This window comes from Halichoerus grypus, chromosome 13, assembly GCF_964656455.1.
Source record: "Halichoerus grypus chromosome 13, mHalGry1.hap1.1, whole genome shotgun sequence".
In the NCBI taxonomy this organism is placed as follows: domain Eukaryota; kingdom Metazoa; phylum Chordata; class Mammalia; order Carnivora; family Phocidae; genus Halichoerus; species Halichoerus grypus.
The window spans coordinates 77,763,359-77,788,471 of record NC_135724.1 but is presented as its reverse complement, the minus strand read 5'-3'; the positions used below and the strand labels follow the sequence as shown (position 1 = coordinate 77,788,471).

The 25,113-nt window shown below is 49.6% G+C and overlaps 2 protein-coding genes, 1 non-coding gene and 1 pseudogene across 5 annotated transcripts in view; 1 reads left to right on the top strand and 3 right to left on the bottom strand.

Moving 5' to 3' along the window:
- The window catches only part of SART3 (spliceosome associated factor 3, U4/U6 recycling protein), a 36,268-nt gene extending 23,430 nt beyond the window's left edge, over positions 1-12,838 (top strand). For 2 of the 3 annotated variants that reach the window (XM_036116694.2, XM_036116695.2), the window contains exons 13-19: positions 2,372-2,484; positions 3,814-3,890; positions 4,490-4,658; positions 6,804-7,258; positions 7,796-7,948; positions 8,791-8,981; positions 9,725-10,793. In XM_036116694.2, coding sequence (XP_035972587.1) covers positions 2,372-2,484; positions 3,814-3,890; positions 4,490-4,658; positions 6,804-7,258; positions 7,796-7,948; positions 8,791-8,981; positions 9,725-9,902 — 1,336 coding nt within the window. In that variant the 3' untranslated portion in view covers positions 9,903-10,793. Of the gene's footprint in view, positions 1-2,371; positions 2,485-3,813; positions 3,891-4,489; positions 4,659-6,803; positions 7,259-7,795; positions 7,949-8,790; positions 8,982-9,724; positions 10,794-11,890 lie in introns of those variants that run through there. The other variant, XR_004924929.2, reaches the window with a different exon arrangement.
- Positions 9,517-9,615, bottom strand: LOC144379970 (small nucleolar RNA U3; annotated as a pseudogene).
- Positions 12,839-13,714: 876 nt separating the features above from the next.
- On the bottom strand, positions 13,715-17,805 carry FICD (FIC domain protein adenylyltransferase). Its single transcript, XM_036116696.2, has 3 exons — positions 17,713-17,805; positions 15,884-16,236; positions 13,715-14,944 (listed from the first exon to the last, which is right to left on the bottom strand). The coding sequence occupies exons 2-3, from the start codon at positions 16,182-16,184 to the stop codon at positions 13,869-13,871; spliced, it is 1,377 nt and encodes a 458-aa protein (XP_035972589.2). The 5' UTR covers positions 16,185-16,236; positions 17,713-17,805; the 3' UTR covers positions 13,715-13,868.
- A 6,515-nt stretch (positions 17,806-24,320) lies between these two features.
- Positions 24,321-24,393, bottom strand: TRNAS-GCU (transfer RNA serine (anticodon GCU)). Its single transcript has one exon. It is a non-coding gene; the product is annotated as a tRNA-Ser (tRNA).
- Between the last annotated feature and the right edge of the window lie 720 nt (positions 24,394-25,113).

The following is a 25,113-nucleotide window of genomic DNA, read 5'->3' as shown; positions in this document are numbered from 1 at the left end:
GCCTGCTGCTCCCCCTGCTTGTGCACTCTCTCTCTCTCTCTATTTAATCAATAAATAAAATCTTTAAAAAAAAATAAAAGCTTCTTGAATATTCCTCTGAGGTCAGCGGTTCTCAAACTTTTTGGTCTCAGGACCCCTTATACTCTTTAAAGTTTGAGAACCCTGAAAAGCTTTTGTTTATGTGAGTTGTATGTATTTAATATTACCATATTAGCAACATTGACAAATATTAATATCAATGTCACCATATTAGAAAACTGAGAAATTAAAAAATTATTTAATTGTCAAAATAATAAATTCATTACATTTAACATAAAGAATATATTTTTTATGAAAAATGACTTTTCTAAACCCCAAATTAGTGAGAAAAGTGGCATGGTTTTGTATTTTTGCAAGTGTCTTTGAAGTCTGGCTTAGAAGACAGCTGGATTCTGGTGTCTGTTTCTGCATTCACTGTGTTGTGAATTCTCATTGAAGAATATGAAGAAAATTTGGCTTCACACAGGAGGTTAGAAGGAAGGGGAATTTAACCTTTTCAGATAATTGTGGATTATTCTTTCATACTAGAGCAAAATTCAACAAGTGGTAGTTTCTTAAATAGTTGCAGTGTGGAATCTGAAACCATTTATCGTTGAATTTCTCAGACTCTTACATTAATATCCATTGGTCTGTTTTGTACTTTGAATAGACCTTTTACCCACATGTGAGTCTGTGACATGCATTGTTCATTTGGAGAATACTCATTCACTAAGTCATGCAGCTCTTCTCAGTATCGACACATTTCATCATACAATATTTAAAAAATCACATTTGGGGGTGCCTGGGTGGCTCAGTCGTTAAGCGTCTGCCTTTGGCTTGGGTTGTGATCCCAGGGTCCTAGGATCGAGCCCTGCATCGGGCTCCCTGCTCCGTGGGAAGCCTGCTTCTCCCTCTCGCACTCCCCCTGCTTGTGTTCCCTCTCTCACTGTGTCTCTCTCTGTCAAATAAATAAAATCTTTAAAAAAAAAAAATCACATTTGTTCATATCTTAGTGATCTTAGTAGAAAAATTTTTTTTTTTTTTAGATTTATTTATTAGAGTGTGTGCATGCAAGTGGGAGGTGCAGAGGGAGAGGAAGAGAGAATCTCAGGCAGACTCCCCACTGAGCATGGAGCCTGACCCAGGTGGGGGTGGGGCTCGATCCCACGACTCTAAGATCCTGACCTGGGCTGAAACCAAGAGTTTGGACATTTCAACCGACTGAGCCACCCAGGCACCCCAGTAGAAAAAGTCTTTTAAGTAGGAAGCTGTCAAACTCAAAGTGGCAGATACAAATTTTCCAAAATTCTGATTTTCACTTAAAAGCTGCCATATTATCCTGGCAACAAATACAGCCAGGGGTTTTCCTTGAAGTGACGGACTTCCTTCATTAGTTTTCAAAAATGTCTCCAGATACTCAGGTCTCTGTAACCACAGTTTTTGTCACTCAGCTATTTTCTCAAGTAAAAATGGTGTTCCAGGAAAAAACAAATTTGTTCAGCTTGCACCCCAAACAAAAAGATAGGCTTTTCTTTGTGACAACCATTGCTTTATGTGTATATCTACTTATGTCACACAGAATTTGAGAAGTATGTGTGTAGCCCTGATTAGTGCTAAGGGTCACCGCAGCTTTTACGCCATCAGTGCAAGATGTCAACACAGTGAAAAAGTCAATTCATGTTCAATAATAAAGTAGTTTTGACTTTGCAGATCACCTGAAAGGTCTTAAGAGACCTTCAGGGGTACATGGATCATACTCTGAGAACCGCTGCTATAAGTTTTTTTCCAGTGTTCTAATATGTATGTGTAATGTTTATGTATATTTATAAGTTATTTTTAAATAGAAATGGAACATAGCGTTTCATAACTGTTATTAGTAAGACAACGTTGTTTATAATTACTGTGATTAGCGGTGTATCTTTCCATGTGAGTATCAGAATGTATAACTCTGGGCATGAAATCTGACCGTCCTCTGGATTGGGTGATTCTCCCATTGGATAGGACAGCATCCCAGAATTTCTCTAAGGACTTGATCAAGTTAGTGTAGCATTCTTAGATTCCCCACCTGTGTGGCAGATGCCAGTGCTATAAAGGCGGGACACCTGGTTGCAGACTACTGTCCCAGGTACATTTTCTAGTAGCATCTCCTTGCTAATGGAAAGAGTGACTTAGAAGAAAGCCTTAGTGTTGACTGGAGGAAAAAGGAGAAAACATTGTAAGTAGCAATAGTACAAATAGCTGTGGATAGTTCTGGAAGCCAGAGTCGCCGCAGAGCTTCTGATCTTGTGCCCCTGCCTTTGTGTGCCTTCTGCTTTGTGTCCTGGTGGCAGCAATGGTTTGTTTTCTGTCCTAGGGCACACGGTGACACCCAGCACTGTAGGAAGGCCCTGCACCGGGCTGTCCAGTGCACCAGCGACTACCCGGAGCACGTCTGTGAAGTGTTGCTCACCATGGAGAGGACAGAAGGTGGGGACCCTCAGCTCTCTGCTGCTGGATTGGAGTCTGTCCCCTCCACCCTTTGGTCTCAGGACTATAGTCTGTGAGGACAGACTGTGGCACTCTGTGATTAGAACTGTCACGTGAGCCCACATCCCCTTGCCCCTCTCCTCAGAGTCTCCAAATACAAGGAGGGCTCTCTGTGACGTGGCTCTGACACAGGGTCCTCTTCATTCTTTGTGGTGGATGCTATTCTATCACTCGCTGGGTACCAATAGCACTCCTCCCTTGCCCCCAGTCATGACAGAAACATCTTCAGACTTGTTGCCTGGGGATCCAGATTGCTCTAGTTGACAGTCTGTGCTCTAGCACAGTGTCATGCACACCAAAGGCACGCTGAGAGGCAAAGGGCTCAGTGTGGGCATTGGTCGTGTGTGCATCCCTTGTAAATTTTAGAGCCTCAGTATTAAGTTATCAGTAGGGGAATAGTGAATTTATCCATGGGCATTGATCTAGATTTTGGGTGTAGACTCCTCAGAACTGGAAATAAAACACCCAAGCAACAACAGCAAATAAAAAACACCCCAACGTTTATCATTTGAGCAGCTCTTAAAATCCTCAGTCTTCACATAAATGTCTTGTACCTTTTACATTAGAATGTCTTCATAATCTTCCCTAATGAGAGTAATAGGTCATATTCTGGTTTTCAGGTCTTTTTTAAAAAGGATTTTTTTAAAACTTCTTTTAAGACTTAATAATTATTTACTTACTTTAGAGAGAGCGAGCGAGCATGTGTGGAGCATGCTTGAGCAGGGGGGAGGGGCAGAGGGAGCGATGCCGGAGCTCGATCCCAGGACGCTGAGATCATGACCTGAGCCGAAATCAGGAGTTGGACGCTCAACTGACTGAGCCACCCAGATGCCCCAGGAGAAGGGATGTTTTAAATACACCTAGAAGGGGGCGCCTGGGTGGCTCAGTCGGTTAGGCGTCTGCCTGCTGCCTTCAGCTCAGGGCATGATCCTGGGTTCCTGGGATCGAGCCCCGTGTTCTCCCTGCTCAGCAGGGAGTCTTCCTCTCCCACGCCCTCTGCCCCTCCCCCTCTGCTCATGCTTTGTCTCTCACTTTTTCTCTGAAATAAATAAATAAAATCTTAAAAAAAAACACACCTGGAAGAACTGTTCAGATTCTAAAAAATTCAAGCCTACAGTAAGGAAATCTGAAAATGGAGAGCCAACTCTCCAGTTCTTATTTCTCATGGGAGAGATCTCTTGTGGAGGTGTGGGGGAAATTAAGAAAATTTCATATTATTCAATCCTTTAAAATTCTAAAAAGTGACAGTTTGCTTCTGTTTCTATCAAGGTACCCTAGAAGATTGGGATATAGCTGTTCAGAAAACCGAAACTCGATTAGCTCGTGTTAATGAGCAGAGAATTAAGGTAATGATGCTATTAAAGTCTTCAGAAGCTCTGCTAGCTATTTTGATTGTGTTTGGTATGAATATTTCTTGTCAAAACCTCTGAGGTCTTCCTAAGTAGTATCTTTCACTCAGAAAATATTAGTGACATACTTGAATTAGTATATTTAAGCCTATCTTGTATCATTTTGTTGGATTGGCTTAGAACTTTAGCCCTGACAATAAAAACTTTATGTAGTTGGGGACTTTGGGACCTAAAGTTTACTGGGATATAGATGGGAAAGCTAAGAATGGAGCCTCACTTAGCCCCGTGAGTGGAAGGTAAACACATCCAAATTAATTAGAGCCCCAGTTTTATACGTTGTTTTCTTTCTTTTGGTGAGTGATTACTGGGGATGTTGCAGAACATTCTGTAGATGTGAGATTCAGAATCCTAAGAGCCTGAATAAGCCCTGGCAGGGAAAGTTGTGAACCCGCCCTCCTCCTCCTCCTCGTGACCTCTCCTTTCCCCGGGGTAGCGAATTTCCATTCCCTGCATCCCCTTTCCTCTCCACTTGTCCTGGGCCCATAGAGTTCCCGCAGTTGCTGTGTCCTAGTGATGTGTCCATGTTCCCATCCCAGGCTGCGGAGAAGGAAGCAGCCCTCGCTCAGCAAGAAGAAGAAAAGGCCGAACAGCGGAAGAGAGCGCGGGCTGAGAAGAAAGCGTTGAAAAAGAAGAAAAAGACCCGAGGCGCAGACAAGCGCAAAGCAGAAGAGGACGATGAGAAGGAGTGGGGCGATGATGAAGAAGGTAGAGCTTTCTGGAAATGTTATTTGGGAACATCTGTAATTTCCAGAGAAGTTACAGACACCGCACAGAGAACTTGTGTCTTGAACCAGCTGAGAATAAGTTGCTCGCATGGTGCCCTGTCACCCTTCCTGTCCTTGCCCATCGTCCACATGGGCGTCCTCCTCCCCGTGCTTGGGCTCCCCGCCATGAGCCCGGCACTGCCCTGCAGCCACTCCCGCCTGTCCACCCGGGCTCTACTCCCTCCACTGTGCCATTGCCCTCTCTGCCTGCCCCCTGTGGGGTTCCCTTCACCCTGTTCGGGCTCCCACAGCCCGGCTGACCCTGTCCCTGCCCTTCATCCCCTCAGGCTGCCGCATCCCACACTGCAGCCTGCACGGACACCTGCCTCGCTCGGCCCGCCGGGTGGTTTTGACTCAGTGGAGTTTCCAACTAGGGCTTCTCGCCCCTGCCATTTCAGGGCTGGGCAGGTGTGGGTCAGATTTATTTCAGCAGGGTCCGGCAAGGGAAAGAATTGTTTGTAGACATTCAAAGACTCCATGCGTTTTCCTAGTACAAAGGTGTCAAACAGAGGGACCTTTCTTGTGCACCTTTTTGAGGCCGTCAGAAATGACCATGGCTGGGTAGCTCGCTGGCCTTCAGGGCTCCAGGTTTAGCAGGGAAGGCAGATGTGACGTGTGACCACAGTGGCATATGATTGGGACTGTGGGAGAGGACAGTCTGGATTAATAGTGGAGGCCAGAGGAGGCCGTGGGGGGTCAGCTCCCTGCAGGAAAGACTTCATGTACCTCAGCATCTGGAGGCAGGAGTGGGTGACTGTCAAGTGCAAAGGAAGGCAAGGGTAAACCAGACAGAGCGCCACTGTCAGCAAGGCAGGAGGCATAGAACACCCTGGAATTTTCTCTGAGCAGCAAATGACTGTTTGAGCCCTGATGCACGCTGAGGGCTGTGTGCTGGGGTAGGTGAGGCTGGAGTAGCTAGCTAGCCGGCCCACTCAGGGCCACTCTGGAATGCGGTGTGCATTGGTTAGACTTCATTAGGAAAGCAGTGAGGAATTGATGGAAAGGTCTGGAAGTAGGGCCAATGCCAACTGGCTTTCAGTACTGACCCTCTGGAGGCAGTGGGGCAGATGGGTTGGAGTAGAATGTTGTTAAACTCTGCTGAAGGACGCAAGACAGTAGTGAACATAGAGGAATTATAGTGCTTTGCAGAGTGTGGCCTGTGGAGTGGAGCACATATGTCATAGTCACCTAGGGTGCTTGTTTAAATGCAAGTCCCCAGGGGCGCCTGGGGGTTCAGTCGGTTAAGCGTCCCAACTGTTGGTTTCAGCGCAGGTCATGATCTCAGGGTCACAGGATCGAGCCCCATGTCAGGGTCCATGCTTGAGATTCTCCCCCAACTTGCATGCCTGCACGCACTCTCGCTTTCTCTCTCTCAAATAAATAAAATCTTAAAAAAAGACAGAAAAAAAACGCAAGTCCCCAAGCCCCATTCCTCCCTTGCTGCCCCAGGCTTTCTAGGAGAGGGGTACTAGAATTTGCCATCTGAACTTTGAGATCCCCTGACCTTTTATGCAATTGACCCTTGAACCTTGGGGCTTAAGGGTGCTGACCCCCTACACAGTCAAAAATCCATGTTTACCCATGTTTACCTTTTGATTCTCCAAAAACTTAACTACTAACAGCCTACTGTTCACTGGGAACCTTAACAGGATAACATAAACAGTTGACTAACACCTATTTTATATGTTACATGTATTCTATATCGTCTGCTTACAATAGAGTAAAGAAAACGTTATTGCAAAAATCAGAAGGAAGAGAAAATAACACATTATGTTTATCTTCTCAAACCCGGTCAGCTGTATAATTAAGAGTGGATAGCGGGGACTTACGTTACCTCCTCACTTAATTTAGTCCACTTACCTGAATGAACCTGGGGCCCAGAAAGTAGGGGGACAAGGTGAGTGGGTCAGGCAAGACTTGACAGAGGGCGCGGTGTGTGCCCGGCTCCAGAGACAGGAGTGGGTGTGTCATGTGCAGCCACCGCAGGCCCGCTGTCCCGCAGTGGGGGAGGGCTTACACCGAGCAGCTCACCGAAGAGAAGAAGCAGTTCATTAACTGTTGCTGCTTTTCTTCTTTCACCCTGTAGAGCAGCCTTCCAAACGCAGAAAGGTGGAGAACAGCACTCCTCCAGCCGGGGAAGCACAGGACCTAGAGGCAGAAACAGGTCTCTTTGGGAAGAGTGCGCCTGTAGACGTTGACGCCCCCTCCAAGCAGAAGGAGAGGGCGGCCGCCCTCAAGAGGGACGTGCCCAAGGTGCCCCACGACAGCAGCAAGGACAGCATCACCGTCTTCGTCAGCAACCTGCCCTACAGCATGGGCGAGCCGGATGTGAAGCTCCGGCCGCTCTTTGAGGCCTGTGGGGAGGTGGCGGAGATCCGCCCCATCTTCAGCAACCGGGGCGATTTCCGAGGCTACTGCTATGTGGAGTTCAAAGAGGAGAAGGCGGCCCTGCAGGCGCTGCAGCTGGACCGGAAGACTGTGGAAGGGAGGCCGATGTTTGTTTCCCCCTGTGTGGATAAGAGCAAAAATCCCGACTTCAAGGTGGGTCTGTGCAGAAAACGCCTTTCGTGTCGGGTTCCTGAATGCTTTTTGTGTGCAGCAACTAACATTTAGAATCTACATGGAACATCTGTAGTCTGTTAAGAACTAGACTCACACGTTAACCAGGGTCTGTTCTGAGCTGGGTAGGTGAGGTCCTGACTCAGGGCTTGGTCACTTTGAGCTCGCCCTCGTTGACAAGTGATGAGAAAATTAGAAATTACAGTGATGGCTACTTGCCACTGAACGTTGAGGGAGTGGCAAGGGGTCATGCGGAGTATTCACTACGTTACCTTGTCAGATCCTCACCCTAACTCTGAGAATAGCGGCTTTCATCCCTGCCATGTTCCGGGGGAGGAAGGGGGTGCTCTGAGAGGTTAAGTGACTTGCCCAGGGTGACCCCGTTAACAGTGGCAGCACCCCGAGTTGGCTCCGGTCTCTGGCTGGGGTGAGGCCTGTGGCCGAGCCTGGTACCGGCTGTGGTATGGTGCGCTGGGTTGGGCACGGGAGTTTGACCGTTTCCCTCCCTTCTTCCTGTAGGTGTTTAGGTACAGCACTGCCCTGGAGAAGCACAAGCTGTTTGTATCAGGCCTGCCTTTTTCCTGCACTAAAGAAGAACTAGAAGAGATCTGTAAGGCTCATGGCACCGTGAAGGACATCAGGCTGGTTACCAACCGGGCAGGCAAACCGAAGGTCAGCGTCTGCGCAGACGGCGTCAGCCTCCTGAGGCTCGGGCCAACCTAGTTCTCCATCTGTTCAGATTATTAGGTTCGGGGTGGGTTCCTCGTTTGCTGAGAAACAAACAAGTTAACAGAACAATAGGGACACTTGACTCTACGTGCATTTGGAGTCAGATTAAGCTGTTTCTAATTATACTAAAAATAATAGGGCATTGGGGGAAAGAAAACGTCCCACGAATTAGCAGGGGCCACAGTGCAGACCGCTAGCTGTGTGCACCCTCCTGCCCAGACTCGCCTCTTCACTAGGCCTCTAGGCACCTCCTCCAGTCCGAGACCCCGTCACGTCCTCCCGCTAGCTCCACTCAGTGTCCTGCGAGATCCTTTTCGTACCACATTCTGAGTAGTTGTTTAGGCACGAGTGTGGGTTACCTGTCTTCCCCCAGCCCTCTGGGTTGATGGAGAGTTGAAGAGCATGACGTAAGGAGGGGCCAGGGCCCAGACATGAGGGCTCACCCTGTGTCCAGCCGCCTCGCCTCATTCATTTGCTCTTGCTGGATTTATACTGGTCTGTCTGTCCCCCTTCCCCTCCCTCCCTCCCTATCTTTTCTTACCTTTTCCTTTTTTTTTTGAGCAAGCACAAGGTACGCTGACCTCACAAAGGTTATGTGAAGTTACAGTCAGTTGCAGAAACAGGAAGAGTAGGGCCAGTGCATAAACCTATAGCCAAAGGATGGTGGTGATGGGGAAAGGAACCTGATGTTGGGGTGCCTGCCCAGTACTGGCTTCTGGACTGAGGCAGGAAGTTGGGTCCTGGCTGGGCCGCACCTGATCCGGCTCTGGATCTTGCCTCTTCAGGGCCTGGCCTATGTGGAGTATGAAAACGAGTCCCAGGCGTCCCAGGCTGTACTGAAGATGGATGGCATGACTGTCAAAGACAATGTCATCAAAGTGGCCATCAGCAATCCCCCTCAGAGGAAGGTTCCAGAGAAGCCGGAGGCAAGGAAAGCTCCAGGTGGCGCCATGGTGCCTCGGCAGATCTACGGAGCGTAAGTGTGTGCATGCTGCCCTGCCCGAACTCGGCCCCGGCCGGCACCGTGGTGGATTCGTGTCCTGCTAGTGCAGCGAGCTGGGGCGGGAAGCCAGGGCCTGCTGTTCCTGGGGATGCTCACTGTCATTCCCCAGAGCAGCTCCATGCAGAGTGCAAGCCCGGAAGTGCAGCCCTTCCTGGTGTTTGCCAGTTCACACATGTGATTTATCTGAGGTCAGTTGGTTTCTAGGCAATGATTGTATTAAAGTCTTTGGCAGTAGAATCCTTACGTGTGGATTCAGAACCTGACAGCCGTATGCTTGCCGGGGTAGTCTACACTCTGGCTATAATCAGAAGAGCTAGCTTTTCACCTGGTAGGAAGGAGACTGCAAAATCGTGAGGTGGTTTGGTGAGGTCTGAAAGAGGATAGCATTTTTATCCACCCTACATGTGACTGTTGCACAGGTTGGTCTTTTCCAAGATTGTGAAAACGGCAATTTGTTGAACTGGTTTTTGCATATTAGAGTCACAGAGAACAGGGATCATCTCCCTTTTCTGGTTTTTACTCTTCACCTATTAACTTGGTACTCTACACATTTCGAGAAACTTCTCTACTAACAAACTACAGAAATGAGCCCGGAAAGTATGGTCTTCACTTTGTAACTTTGGGTGATTGAAGACCATCCTGGCTTATTTTCTCAAATAAAGTAGGGGCCGCGAATGGTTGCTTTGCAAGCGTACATCCAGTGTTTGCTCTTCCAGGCGGGGGAAGGGGAGAACCCAGCTCTCCCTGCTGCCTCGTGCCCTGCAGCGCCCGAGCGAGACAGCCGTCCAGGCCGAGAACGGCCCTGCCCCACCGCCGGCGGTCACCACCTCAGCAGCCACCGAGGCACCCAAGATGTCCAATGCTGATTTTGCCAAGTTGCTTCTGAGAAAGTGAACGTGACTCCTTAGAAGGGAAATGCCTTACTGCACACTGGCCAGGAAGAGCACCCGGCCCCCAGCTATACTCTGGGTATGGAAGGGCCCGGGGCAGCACCCCTCCTACGCATTTTCCTCGGGGTTAGAAAGGGATGAGGGTGTCCAAGGAAAGAGGCTTGAAGCACTCCCTCATATTGAGGGCAATAGGAGGAAAATGATCACTCCATGGGTTGGGCCCAGTGTGTAGTTTCTTAAGCTATTTTTGTGTCTTATAGAGTGAGAAACAGAAGTGAAACTCAAACACACCGTTTTGAGACCCACTTGTCCCAGTGTTCTCGGCCAGCTCTGACTCCCTTTTATAAGACACTTCTCTTACAGCCTGCACAGCTCATGTGCCCGTCACTCTTTTAATTTTAAAAGACAAAATGGCAGATGCTAGTAATTCACCAGAATGGCCTATTTTAGTAAAGGGGTGGTGGGGATAGGGGAAATCACATAAAAAACATTTGATGGATTTTTGTTCAAGGGGGGGCTGTGCGTTTTTATATTATGTATTTGTAAATGACACATCAATCCATTGTTTTATGTTTCCTAAAAGCAAAATATTTGTGACCTTTGTTTTATATGGGAGTTCTGTGTGCCACCTGCTGTGGACCATTTTCTTTGCCTAGTGATTAGTGAACTGTGTTCTTTGTCTAAATATTGAGTTTCAGCCCTTTGGTTTTGTTTAAATACCATGTCAAGTACAAACTTAAATTCTCCCCACTTAGCTTTGTTTATTAAACTGAAGTTCTCTTCAAAACTTCTTGCTGAATGGTACTCAGATGTGCATTCAAACATGGATGTATTTTGAAAATGGGTGCACTTGTCTTACCTAACAGATGTGTAAATAGAACTTTTGTAAGTCAAATCCTGTTGTCCCTTTGATTTAAGTCATTTCAGTTGTGATGGGTCTTCTTCAGTTTTAAACTTCACTTTGCTGCGTTTTGGCCCTTCAGCTTCTAGGCTTTTTTTTTTAACATCTCATCTCTTATCAAATATTTATTGCTTTAAAAGCCATGTTGCCAGTTCAGTAGGGAAAAGGACTTTTTTATAAAGACACTCTGGGGGAAGAAATCAGGAAATGCTTTCATGCGTGCTAGAAATCAACCCACTTCAATTGGTTTTTAAGTTTTTGTGCATCAGGCTTTACTACATTTTTATGGGAAATTGGAAGTGTCATCCAAAAGTGTTGACAGAAGAGCAAAAGGAACTCATGTGCCCGTCCTTGAGCTTCAGCATCCCTCTCTAGCACAGGGGCCTTCATCTCTGCCGCCCCCGCCCTCCCTGTTACATCATGGCCTGTGTCAGACATGGTGGTAGCAGCCCCCCCCCCACCAGGGGACTGCAGCGAGTGCCTCCAAGAGATAAGGCCCTCCAGGCCACAGTTTTATCATTACTCCTAGAAACACGAGCAATAATGCCTTCATGTCCTCAACTATCCAAATTCCTAGTTTCCTGTTGTTTTGTAAGTGCATCCCCCCTCCCGCAGGAGGTTAGGATCGGTTGATAAACCTCTGAAGTCTTTTAATCTGATGGTTCCCGTCTACCTTGTCTCTTTTTCACAAAACATTTTTTGTTAGGTGTTAGTTGTGAATTAAATTCACGTAGTGGCCAGAAGAAGTGTGCTGTAACCTTGGTCCCTCCTGTGTTCTTTGGAATGGGCACTTCCCCCCGCCCCCGGAAGCCTGTTGGTTGGGCGAGCAGACTAGGGACAAGCAGGGACTGCCACCGAGGAACCCCAAGTATCTCCTCACCCATCCAGGCTGACGTGGCTTGCTTCCTGCTGCTGCACGTTTCACCGTCCCTCTCTCAGTGTTGGCCAGTCTTCTGCCCTCACTTCATGCTTTCTCGTGTCAACACAGGCTCATTACAGAATTGAACCTGCTCGGACTTGAGCTCAGGGTGTGGACGGTCCTAGAGACGGACTGTCAGGAACATGTGAGTGGGTTTATGTGTTTTCCCCAGGAAATCAAGAACTGATGGTAAAGAGAAGCACGAATCACCATTTGCGTTACTGGCGTGTTAGCGGAAGACCAGTGCTTCAGGCCCACCAGCGCAGGTAGGTAGCTTACCCCCACAGTTCCGTCTCACCTCCCTGTCGAAATGAGCGCCTCATACCATAGTACAAACAGGGCTTAACGTTTCGAAAGGATTCCTCCTTCGTCCTTGTGACAGATGGGAACATCGTTTGAATAAGACAGCGAAGTCTCAGGCCTTTATGTAATAAAATACTTTATTAGAGTCAGTAATCTATTAAAATAACATCCTTCACAACAGAGCTAAAGTGCACGTTTCTCTCTCGTACAAAGCACGCACTTCTGTCAGGCTTCCTCGGTGTGCTTATAAAACCAAGACGAAAGAAGAGTTCAGGGGCAGAGAGCCCTCATGGCAGCATACGAGTATGCAAATATTTTTTATAAAGGTTTGAATAACTATCCCTTGGGGCCACTTCACAAAGATTTCTTAATCTTTCAGAAAGCTACTCTGTGCCTATTACACAGTTAAATAACTATAGAAACATCTACCTCAGAAGAGTGACCTCCTTCCTGTCAGGGTATGACTTCCCAAGTCAGAGACTACACTTTGTATGTGTTCACCACCATTCCGACCCTGACAAAGTGCACGACAGCGCTGGACGTCCTGGGCCCCGTCACTGGGAAAGGAACCCGTGGCCCTTTGGACTCTGAGCAGCACAGCGGCGGTCATAGCAGCACCTGGGCTGACATGCTATTGATAGAGAAGAGTCTTCTTCCATAGAATGAAGACTTGGAAACTTGGCCTTTTCACATAGGACATTTTATCATTTTACAAGATGCCAGAAAAATAAGGCCACTCCAAGGCAATCTCTTCTGCTTCCCCGAGGGGACGCGGGACAGTACAAGGGCTGGGGGAGGTGGGGGTCAAGTCAGTAAGTGGAGAAGACTGCATGACAAACGGGGCACATCCTGCCTGGCTGAAAGGTTTTCCTTGGTTTGAGTAGGAACTCCCTCTAATTCATTACCAAAAATGCTAATTCGGTGTTGACGTGGCAACTGTTTTCTCAGATGTGTTCTTGAATATCTGCCTACACAAGATGTTCAACTCCAGAGTCGGGGGTGAGGGCAGACTTGGCTACTTGCACAGTACCTGATTTGCAGTAGGATTCAGTTGCGTGACAAACCCAGAGAACTTGTAGACTAAAACATCTGGTCTGAGTTGCTGCACACGAAGTGCGAGAAACATTTCATACAGAGAAAACCAAGCTGGCCATTCCCCTATTCTCTTAGTTAGAAAAACAGTCTTGATAAGGGGACATAATAGCCTTTGGCACTAGAGTTTGCGAGCTAACTATGACTTAAGGACTTCCTTGAAATGAGAAAGGTATCTAACTAGAATTGTCAACATTAATTTTATTTCATCTCTCAGAAGTTTGCTCTACCAGTGAGAATTAGTCACACCGCCAGCCTCTTTGTAGAAGCAAGCTTTCAGTCATTTCTCAAAACCGGGACCAGGTTCTCCCCAAGAGTACTGACCTCTCAGGTCAAGTCACAGGACACTTGGAGGAGCTCCTCCTATGGCTTTTGGACCTCCTTCCACACTTCTGGCCTCTTCCCACCTGAGTGCAAATTCTGCTCCAGAACCTGTGTTCTGGTCACACACACAGCACTGATGCTCCCAAAGCCTCCCTCCTTAGGGACACCAGCACAGACAGCAGACGCCACACAACATTTACTAGCCCCAAAGAAGAAAATAAATAATACCTTGGGCTGAATTATAAGTTACCTTAGAGATAAGGCTTAATAATTTAGGTTTTGTTTTTTTTTTAACTAAAACATTTGGAGGTAAAGAACGTTTAAGTTCCTTTTCTGTCTCCTTTTGCTTTAGGAGACAACTAGGTTTCTAGAAATGCTAAGGGTTTCCCCTCCTTGGGACATCCCTTGTCACCAAGGGAGGATTTCCAGGGTTAGGGCTTCACAGGCAGTGTCTCCTTAAACCCGGAGTGGTTGGGTGTGGCCTCGGGCAGTGCCACCGGGTACTCTGTCGTGGCAAAGAGCAGGGTGTCCAGAGTGGTCTCCGTACACTTGGCGATGAAGCGGATGAATGGCCTCACGTCGCCTTCATTGGCGACCTCCAGTACATGGTAGTACTCGGACCTCTGCTCCTTGCGGATGGTGATGGGGGGGTAGCCCGCCTGCATCAGGATGAGGTTCATGAGCAGGCGCGAGGTCCTTCCGTTGCCATCGATGAAAGGGTGGATGTAAACCAATTTATAATGGGCCAAGGCCGCGAACTCCACTGGGTGCAGATTCATGGCGTCCTCGGAGTTGAGCCACTGGATGAACTCCTGCATCTGCTTTTCCACATCTTGAGGATGGGGAGGGATGTGGTGTCCCACGAGGACCTGTGTCGTCCGAAACCTGCCAGCTTCCACTGGATCCACGTAACCCAGCACCCGCCTATGGATCTCCAACACGTCGCTGATGGTGACAGACCCGATGCGGGAGACTAGCGTTGTGTTGATGTACGTCATTGCTGCGTGCATGCCGATAACCTCGTTCTGCTCCTCCAGGCTTTTCCCTGGCACGGCGTAGCGGGTCTCCAGGATGTGCCTGATTTCCGAAAGGGTGAGGGTGTTGCCCTCGATCGCGACTGTGTGGTAGATGTGATGGTAGTAGGTTTCCTCCATGACTCTGCGCAGCGCAGAGTTGCCCTTGGGGATGGACATGACCTTCTTCACTTTGCTGTCGATGATGCTAAAATACCTCTGGTCGATCTCCTCGACCAGCGGCAGCGTCCGGTCCCGGTTGACCAGCGCTTTCTCATGGTAGGGCGAGATGGTCAACGCTCTGGTGTATAAGTAATCCGCCTGGATGATGTCCTTGTCCTCTTCTGAAAAGATGCCAAACTCGTTGAGTGCATCCACGAAGTCTGGGTCCATTTTGAGGGCGTGCAGGAAGAGCTTGTGGGCTTTCTCCCGCTTGCCTTGGCGTTTCATCTCCAGGGCTTGGTTCAGAGCTGCTTTGGCTTCCAACTTACCAGCTAGAAAAGAGCCAGAGAAGCGTTGGTGGGAGAGTGGGAAGGGCAAAGGATGTTCAGGAGAGCTGTCCCCTGTGCTGGCCCTTCAGGGGGGCTCATTCTAGTCCCTCTACTCACTCTACACTATGGATGCATTTGTGCCCTGCAGCTGGTTTTTGTCTGTGTGTCCCCAGAGCCATTCTCTGTACCCTGGAAGTACCACCTGGACTCCCTGGCCCCCTGCCTTCTGAGTGCCCGAGTGAGTGGCTGTGGCCGCGGCTCCTGTTAGGTGGCTCTCCCATATTCTCAGTTCTCTGCTGTCCTGGCTCAGTCCCGGTGATGCTGGCCCTGGCCCCTGTCCCTTCAGGCCTAGGCTGGTAACAGTTCCCCCCCTGGTGCTAGGCTCCGGAGGATTCCCCATCCCTGGGCTGTTCTTTAAATCTTTTAACCCAGTGGTTCTCAACCAGGGGTGATTTTGTTCCCCACCCCCCAGGCGACAGTTGGCAGTGTCTGAAGACATGTTGGGTTGTCGCGGGGGTGGGGTGGGGGGTGGGATGCTACTGGCATCCAGTGGGTACAGCCCAAGGATGCTGCTCAGTATCCTACAGTGCACCCCAGAGGACAGTGCGGAGGGAGAGAAACTGCTCTAGATCTAGCCCTCCCTCATCAGCCCCTCCACCCACACACGGGGCTGCTTTTCGTCACATGCGCAGGCTCTCTCACCCTCTGGTTTCTGCCTGGTGCACTTGCCTCTCATGCCTTTTCCTTTGGGACATTTTCCTATTTACACTGGGGTCTCAGCTCAGGCATTCCCTCCAGGGAGCCCGCCAGGTGTGCCCAGTTTCCCACCACCGTGCTGGTGATGCTGTTATCTTGGCCAGTTGTCAGCTTGTCTAGACTGGGAGCTCGGGGCGGACTTACCCAATTAAGGAGTGGTGAGGAGAGCTGGCCGGTCTGCCTTACCTGGAGAGGCCTTGGTCTTGACCGCCAGCGGTGGTGCATCTCCGGAGGTGACACTGAGCTCTGTGGACGGGCTGCTACACTTGGTGACGGCATGCTGCACCCTGTCCAACTTGCTCCTGAGCAGGTAGAAGCCTTTGAGCACGGTCAGACATTGCTCTTCTAAGGCCCCCAGTGGCAGCAGCAGCGCCAGCAGGGACCCCAACACCATGCTCAGCAGCATCACCCACAGGAAGCGGCCCCAGACGGAGACCCATTTTGGTTCAGTCACTGCCATCACTGAAGCCATCAGCACGAGTGTCATCTGGACTCAGGGGTGGGTACCCTGCACATATTCAGTTGCCTGAGAGCAGGATCTGCGGGGAACCAAGAGTTGTAGATGAGGCAGGGGAAGGGGACACGTTCAAGATAGGTTTCTGAATTCAGCGGGGGGTTGGAGGCCCCCACACCTCCTATCACTATGACCCGGGGGTTGGGGCAAGGCAGGAAGTAGATTTAAATGGGGAGGGGCCAGCCTGGAGGACGGTTGCCACTTCCAGGGCGCCGTGACTCTGAAAAGTAATGCCACTGCACTCAACACTTATTGAGCGCTTACTGTGTGCCCGGCCCTGGTAAGCACTAAGGACCTCACACATACTATCTCTTGCAGTCTTCAACAGGAGCTGATGTTACCGTCATCCCACTTCTCCAGATGAGGAAACAGGCTCAGAGAGATGAAGGCCCTTGCCCAAAGTCACCCAGTGAGTAAGTGACAGCCTTAGGACTTGAATTCAGGAACCCATGGCTCTAAAGTCCCCTCCCTTGACCACAGATCTGTGCCCACACACATATCCAGATTGGCCAAGGCAGTTCTGAGGTCTAGTCTTTGATATGCACAACTGTTTGGTGGCCGCCTCTTCATGCCCACATCCTGGTATTAGCCACAGTGCTGCTCCCCTCTCTGGCCTTCCTTCCCTGACCTGTCCAGTAAGGATTTTACCTAGAGCTTGGACAGTCCAAGCATCTCAAAGGGAACTTAAGCTGTGGGCCAGAGTGGGTGAGCACTCACCCTCCACACGACAGTGGGCATGTGCTTTGGGCTGGCAGTGGGAGTGGAGGGGTCAGGTATGCAAGCACCATTATGCTAACAATAAGCATTTATTGGGCAACTGTGGTGTACTGAGCACTAAGCTGAGTGCTAGCCACGCGTTATCTCAATCATTAACACCTTATGAAGGAGCTACCCCCAACTCCATTTTACGGACAAGAGAAACTAAAGCAGAGTAAGTCAGTTTCTAGAAGGCCAAGCTAGTAAACAGAAGCATCAAGAATGAATTCCCAGTGCTTCTGGGAAGACTATCCAGGTCTTAACCTCTACCTTGTTCCCAACCAGGGCCCATGCATCCCTGCTCCAGCCTGCTCCCGGTGCTGGGCCTCCAAGACCCAGAAGTGACTGATTAGGTTTCTGATCGCCCAGGGCTCAGAGTCTAATGGAGCCTGGCTCGCTGATACACCTGAAATGGCTTGGTCTGCGCTCTAACCGGGGTACGCTGGGCGTGCTGTGGGGGTTTAGAAGAGGGTATGGGTCACTGCTTCGTCCAGGTGCTCTGGGAGGCTCCCGGAGGGACGGGATCCGCGGCGGGGCTGGAGTTCGCCAGGGACCCGGGTCTGCGCGGGGGGAGGCACGAGATGCGAACGTCTCACTCCTCACTACCCTAGGAAGGGGGAAACTGAGGCCCAGAGGGGCGATGTGGCTCGACTTAGGTCCCTCTGAATCCCGCTCAGGGCTCACTTCCCCGCTGCCCCCTGCCCAGCTCGCTCCTTCCGAGCCCCTAGGGCTCGCCCCCTCCTACCGCGCGCTGCTGCCCGACCCTGCCGCCGCCTTCCAGGGGCTCGGAGGTTCCGCTGCCACCCGCTCCCACCCGCTCCCAGGCCCTGCTCCGCCGCCGGCCTTGTGGCCCCGCCCCCGGCGACTCGCCATTGGTCGGCCCGCCATCCTCGTCGCGGCGGATTGGTTTCCCCGACTTGTCCTCCCCTCGCACTTCCGGGTTCTAGCGTCTGTGTCGGCTTCCCCGGGAAAGACGCGCCGTGGGTCACCCCCATTGGCTGGCTCCTGTGTTGGTCTCGTGCCTGCAGCAGCCAATAGGCAACCGGAGGGGCGGGGCCAGGGCGACAAGCGGGAGTAGCGGGCGGAAAACCCGCGCGCGGCGATTTGGGGGCACGATAGGTTCCGCGACCGGAAACTCGCAGTTCCGCCTGCCGTGAAGTGCTGTCCTTCTGCTCCTCGTCTGGGGGCCACTCTCCTGGCCCTCCGTGTCCTTAGGTGGAAAATGAGGATGCTCCGCACCCTGTTAGTCTGACTTCAGAGCTCCTGTTCTTCGTCCCGACTCTGTGACATCAGGGTTGACACTTCCCCGTCTTTCTCACCTCTTTCCCTTTTCCTCCCAAACCTTTTAATTTGCATCCACTCGAGAAGGAACTGGCTGGTTTATTATCTTCCCAGAGAGACTGGGATTTTTCCCTGAAGCAGAGAGCTGAAACCCCCATCCTCGTTCACAGATATTGAAATGCAACATCCAGGAATGCTAAGCGATAAGATGTTAGCCCTATTGACTCTGGAGGCGGAGAGACCCCGGCTTCAGTCCGGACTTCGTCACCTAAGCTCTGTGTGACCTTGGGTGTTATTCCAAGCCTCAGTTTTTCCATTTGTAAAATGGGGACAAACAGCCGACTTCGCCTTTGGCCTCAGGTTCAGGATCTGCGGAAGGTCCGACTCTTCAGGATCTGACCTCCTCCGTGACACACATCCCCCTTGGGCGCCGCTGTCAGGCGGTGGTTGTGGGTGCCGCCACCGGAGCCGCACAGCCCTGGGGTCCGGTACCAGCTCTGCCACCGGAAAACGGAGTTACATTTAGCAAGTGACTTGATGCCACTGGTGCCGTCTGCTTTTCTGTAAAACGGGGACAGTGCGGTGACACTGCCTCCTCAGAGGGTTTTGTGTGAGGGGGAGTGAGAGCCTACATGTCTGGCGCAAAGCAGACATTTGATACGTATCTGCTGTTGCAGTTATTCCTAGACAAGACACAAAGTCATCGCTGGGTTGTTATTCGCAGAAGAAACTGTCAGAGCTTCAGGTGGCTCGAGTCACTGGGGAATGACTCCATGTCCTTTCATAGGTGTCAGTCTGCTTCCAGTTGAGGGAAGCCACTGACCTACAGCCAGGAGTGCGCTGTCATAAAAGACACCATGGGGGCAGGGGCGGGGGCAGGGGCATTGCAAGGTGAAGGACCAAACAGCTCGGGCTGTGCTTCCTGTTTGTGTCTAGTAACCGCTGCCCAAGCTGTGTGTCCTGGAGCCGGTCACTTACCCCACTGAACTGGCTGTCCTGGGGCTTGTGGACTTCTGCCCCTCCCAGGCATAAGGTGACGTCATCATCTGCTTATAAAGGCACCATCCGGGGGCGCCTGGGTGGCTCAGTCGGTTAAGCATCTGCCTTCAGCTCAGGTCATGATCCCAGGGTGCTGGGATCGAGCCCCACGTCAGGCTCCCTGCTCTCCCTCTCCCTCTGCCCCTCACCCCTGCTCGTGCACACTCGCTGTTTCAAATAAATAAAATCTTTAAAAAAAAATAAAAAGAAAAAAATTAAAAGAAATAAAGGCAGCATCCACTTTCCACATTCCGAGGTGCCAGTGTCACCTCTTCAATGAGCTTAGAATTATAGGTAGCAAACCCAGAAGCGACACAAGAACCATCTACGAGTTAAACTACCTGGGCATGAGACAACAGGGGGAGGTGGGGAGTGTGGAGAAGGTGAGAGTACCTGCCTTATCCAAAGTGGGCAGCTTCTAAGCTCTAGCCCACATTTATTGTGTAAAAAAAAAATATATATATATATATATATTACGTCCGAAAGTTGGCAGATTTTCTAATTTTTCAAAAGAAATGTCAGGCCTAGATTTTTAAGCAAACTCTCCAGATTTTTAAACAGTTGGCGTATCTGCGCACTGGCTACGGAGGGCTGCCAGACCGTAATCCCTGTTTTAGGCTTTTAAAAGGGGCGGGAGATGGTGGCTGGGAACACAGGATGGAGCATCACAAATGCCTCTCTCGGCAGCTGATCGCACCACTGCCTGTGGCCACCAGGGGGCAGTAATTCACCGGGCATCACTCCCCCCCTACAATCTCTTTGTCAGGAGATCTCAATTTTCTCGTCTGCGTTCAGCTGCGTTGAATGCACAAAATACTTTGGTCCTTGAAGCGATAGTCAAAAGTTGGCTTGCCCCACCTTAAGCATTCCGTATTGGGTGGAAATGGCCTCCTCGCGGCCCACGGAGGAGTTCTCTAAAAGCTTATCTTGACACTTGACAACCTGGAAAGTGGCTGCTTGGGAAATGTGTCCATTATGCCAAACCAAACCAAACCAAACCAAACCAACCCTTGTACATCTTTAAGAAACAGCAGTCAAGCGCTGCTTGCTGGCAGAGTCGGATTCTATTGCTTAAGAAACACAAAACTCCCCAACTGGAGGTTCTATTGCCTTGAAATGGCTCCGGAATGACGCAACTTCACGTAAAAGAAAATGCACCATACTGGTCCCCTCCCCCCACTCCCAGGTGCCTCTCATTTCCCAGCTGGCTTGAATTTTTTTTTCTCCTTCTAACTTAGAGCTGCTGTTGAAGAGGCCCGCCCCCCCACCCCCTCCGCAGTCCTTCTTCCTGACTACTGACATCTTCGGTTTGCATACCCAGTGGGGTCATGCCCCAGTGCCTGGGGCATCCCCAAGAGGCAGGGTTTGGGGGAACACCGCCCTGGAGGTGTCCTTGGGCCCAGGGCTCCTGCTCTGGATTCAGGATGATCTCAGACATGCAAATAAGTGTTGTTTCCAGAGCAAATCACTTGGGGAAGTGATTTTTCTTACTTTCAAAAAAATTAAACATAACTGCTTCTTTTCTTGTTAAATAGTCAAAATAACCAACTACTTTCTTTCTTTCTTTTTTTAAATTGAAGTATGGTTGGCATACAATATTATGTAAGTTTTGGGTGCACGACAGAGTGATTTGACAATTCTGGACATCACTCAGTGGTCACCACGGAGAGTGCAGTTAGTGTCCGTCACCTTACAGTGTTATTACAACCATTTTATTTCCTAAAAGCAAAATGGGATCACAGATATAATAAGAAGGCACAAGTAAACAATAAGAAAAAAATTCCCATGCACAATTATACTAGATATTTTTTATGCATGTCTATTTTTAAATTATGAAGTATTTCAGACATCCAGAAGGTATAGATAATAAAATGAGTACCTGTGTGCCTGCCCCCCAGTTTAAGAAATATCATATTGGGGCGCCTGGGTGACTCAGTCGGTTAAGCGTCTGCCTTCGGCTCGGGGCATGATCTCCAAGTTCTGGGATTGAGTCCCTCGTCTGGCTCCCGGCTCAGCGGGGAGTCTGCTTCTCCCTCTGCCTCTCCCCCTGCTTGTGCTCTCTCTCTCTCCCTCTCTCTTTCTCTCAAATGAACAAATAAAATCTTTAAAAAGGAAAAAAAAAAGAAAAGGACTAGAAATGATCCAAATACCTATCAACAGGTAAATGGGAAATAAATTGTAAGTGCGATAAGACCCAGCAGTGTATGATTACTGAGCCAGAACTAGCTGTATCAATGTGAATATAACCCTCTGAAATATAACGCCAAACCAAAAAAAAAAAAAAAAAATGCAGGAGGATACACAATGTATATATAACATGTAAAAGCATGCAGAACATCACTATATATTATTTAGGAGTATATACGTACGGTTAAAAACAAGAGGCCATGGTATGGATGTAATAAGCAACAAATTCAAGATGGTGATTATCTCTGGGAGGGAAGGAAGGGAAAGTGACAGGGGAGAGCATGACTAGGGCTCCAGGGCATTGGTAATATAATCTATTTTTTTAACTTATTTATTTATTTATTTATTTATTTTAGAGACAGAGAACACAAGCGGAGGGGCAGAGGGAGAGGGAGAGAGAATCTCAAGCAGACTCCATGCTAAACGGGGAGCTCGATCCCACGACCCTGAGATCATGACCTGAGCCAAAATCAAGTCCTTTTCAATTACAAACACATGGCAGTGAAATTCTTGTATGATTTTTTGGCATGTGTGTGGAAGTTTCTCTAGGGCAGAGTTTCTCAAAGAATCAATCACCTGGGGAGCTTTTAAAAAAACAACCATGCCTGGGCCTGCTCTAGACCAATAAAGTCCTCCAACCCTTCTGATCCTCCTGTATCTTGACTATAAGGGGAAATAATTGTACCTGTCCCACTATCTCATCACTGGTAGTGGTGACGACCACTTTTTAAGCACTTACCGTGTACTAAGTAATTTATGTGTATTGTTTTATTGGATTTTGGTAACAATGCCATGAAGTAGAGATCATTAAGCCCTCTTTACAGAAGGTGAAACTGAGGCTCAGTGAAGTTAAGTAATTAGCTTGAGTCACACAGCAAGCAGGTGGCAGAGCCAGGGTTCACAACCAGTCTTCCTGAGTTGAAACTTATAGTTTTAACCACCCTCAGACCCTATGATTTCAGGGCTGACAGGTTGTGCTTTAGCTCTTCAGTTTTATAGGGGGAGAAACTGAGGTGCATAGAGGGCAAGGGCAGAGCCTGGACACAAATCCGAGTCTGTAGACTCTGTTCACCAACACATCACTTTCTTTTGTAAAAGTACTTTGGGGAGGGGCATGAGGAGCAAGGAGGGAAAATCTTTTTTTTTTTTTTTTTAAAGATTGTATTTATTTGTCAGAGAGAGAGAGAATAAGCAGAGGGGGGCAGCAGGCAGACTGAGAAGCAGGCTCCCCACTGAGCAAGGAGCCCAATGTGGGACTCGATCCCAGGACCCTGGGATCATGACCTGAGCTGAAGGCACACGCTTAAACGACTGAGCCACCCAGGCATCCCAAGGAGGGAAAATCTTAATAAAACCATCTTTTCTTCTCTTGACAATTTCTGGCTATCCTAGGGGCAGCTGGATCTACTCTGTATCAGTTATCCACTGCTGTGTAACAAATAGTGCCCAAATTTAGCAGCTTAACACAACAATACAAATGTATTATTTTACATAGTTTGTGTGTGTCAAGAATCCAGGAACAGCTTAGTGGGATAGTTTTGACTGAGGATCTCTCTCAAGATTGCCATGTTGGCTGGGGCTACAGTCACCTGAAGGCTTGACTGGGCTGAGGAGCCATTTCCAAGGTGGCTTGCTTAGGCGGCTGGCAGGTTGGTGCTGGCTGGTGGGCAGGGGGTTCAGTTTTTCTCCACGTGGATCACTCCGTAGGGCTGTCTGGGTGCCCTGCCAACATGACGGCTTCCCCCACTATGTGTGATCCGAGAACATGACGTCCTTTACGACATAGCTTTGGAAGTCACATACTGTCTGAACTGTATGGGTCACAACACAGAGCAACCTAGGTACAGTGTGGAAGGGGACTGCCTAAACTTCAGCCGGAGGTGAAAATCATTAGGGGCCATCTTGGAGGCTGCTTATCCAGCACCCACTGCACCTGCCCCTCCTCAATCCCAGTGGTTCCATCTGACAGCCCAACAGCATGGACTTCAGGGCCCTTTGGCCAAGTCTTGCGGGGGTAGGAAGCTTCTGCAGGTGTGAGACTAACCTGCCACAACACTGGGCTCCCAGTTGCCCGCTGCCTTTCCCCCAGATGTTTCATGAAAGCCCTCCAGCCGTGTTACTCTCATTGGCCGGAGAAGCTGCCTCCTCCTACCTAAAAATATGGTCATGCCGACAATGGAGACCAGCTCAGGTGCTCAAGATGCCATTTTAGATCACAGCCTCTAAAAGATGTGCCTAACACCCTCTCCTCTTCCTGCATGGTGATGGTGACTCAGGATGGCCACTAAGCCAGCCTGGTGTGCGGACCTACAGGACCCCCTGTCTGCCTCCTTCCCCTTCTCCGATTTCCCTGCTTCACGGGATCACGGGCTGTCCCAGCCGTCAGGGGGGCAGCCAGCGCCCGGGAGCTACTGGGCAGTGGGGCTGCAACCACACTGGGTCCAGATTGCAGTCCCTTTGGACACACCCCAGAAGCTCTCGGTGGAAGCTTTCTGTTGCCATAGTAACGTGGAGACAAGGAAATTAGCAAGGGTGCCCGGCTAGGCAAGAAAGCGGAGCCTTTACTATGCATTCCCCTCCTCTAACCAGATAAGAATTCCGAGGAGGGCTAGGGATGGACATCAAAGGGTCTTTTCCTGGCATCGAGGAAATGCTCTTTAATGAATTGTTGTGAAACGAGCACAGCCCTTAGAGTGATGGTGTTGGCTCTGGCGTTCTTAGAGGAACCCGAGGAGGAAGTTTAGAGCCAGTGCAGCTTTCTGTTGTTGTTTGCTGTTGTTTTTAAGAAGACTGTCAGGTGTGTGTGTGTGTGTTTTAAAGTTTATTTATTTATTTTAGAAATCTCTACGCCCAATGTGGGGCTCAAACTCACGACCCCGAGATCAGCAGTCTCATGCTCTACCCACTGAGCCAGCCAGGCGCTCCTGTTGTTAATACCAGCTTTACTGAGCTGTGCTTCTCATACCATACAATTCACTCATAATCACAGTCGATTTTAGAACCGTTCATCTCCCCCCACCCCAAAAAAACCTCCCACCCTTTAGGTTTCTCTGCCACCACCCGCCCTCCGCCCCGGCAACCTACTTTCTTTCCATATAGATTCCTCTCCCTATAAATGGAAGCATAGAATATGTAGTCTTTGGTGACTGGCTTCTTTCAGCATTTTTATTCTTTGCCTCTTTAAGGTCCTCCACAGTCTCTCTGACAAAGGTGTCTCCATTCTCTTTGAGAACAGTTCCCTTGTCTGGGGGTGCAGCTGCCAAATTAGCCCATGGGCTCCAGAGGGATGGAGGGGAGCAGATTCCTCCGAGGCCACCAGCGCTGGCCCTTCCGGAATGTCCCATCTGGAGCCTTCCCGGCTGCTTCGAGACTGTAGTGGGGCAAGCGGCCCCTTCGGAGCACGGCTGGCCAGGTGTCCTGCCTGCGCGAGTGGACATGCTTCCCCACGACTCCCTCTTACTGAGGCTGGGGTGGGACAGTTATCATCATCACTGGCAAGTGCTTACTGGGTGCCAGGCACCGTCCTGCAAGCATCATGTGTGTTAGGATTAGTTCATTGTTCCAGACCTTTCTTTCCCCTCCTTTTCTTTTTGTGGGATTCACTTAAAAGCTGCCTCTTCGTGCACCTGCTTTGCTGAAG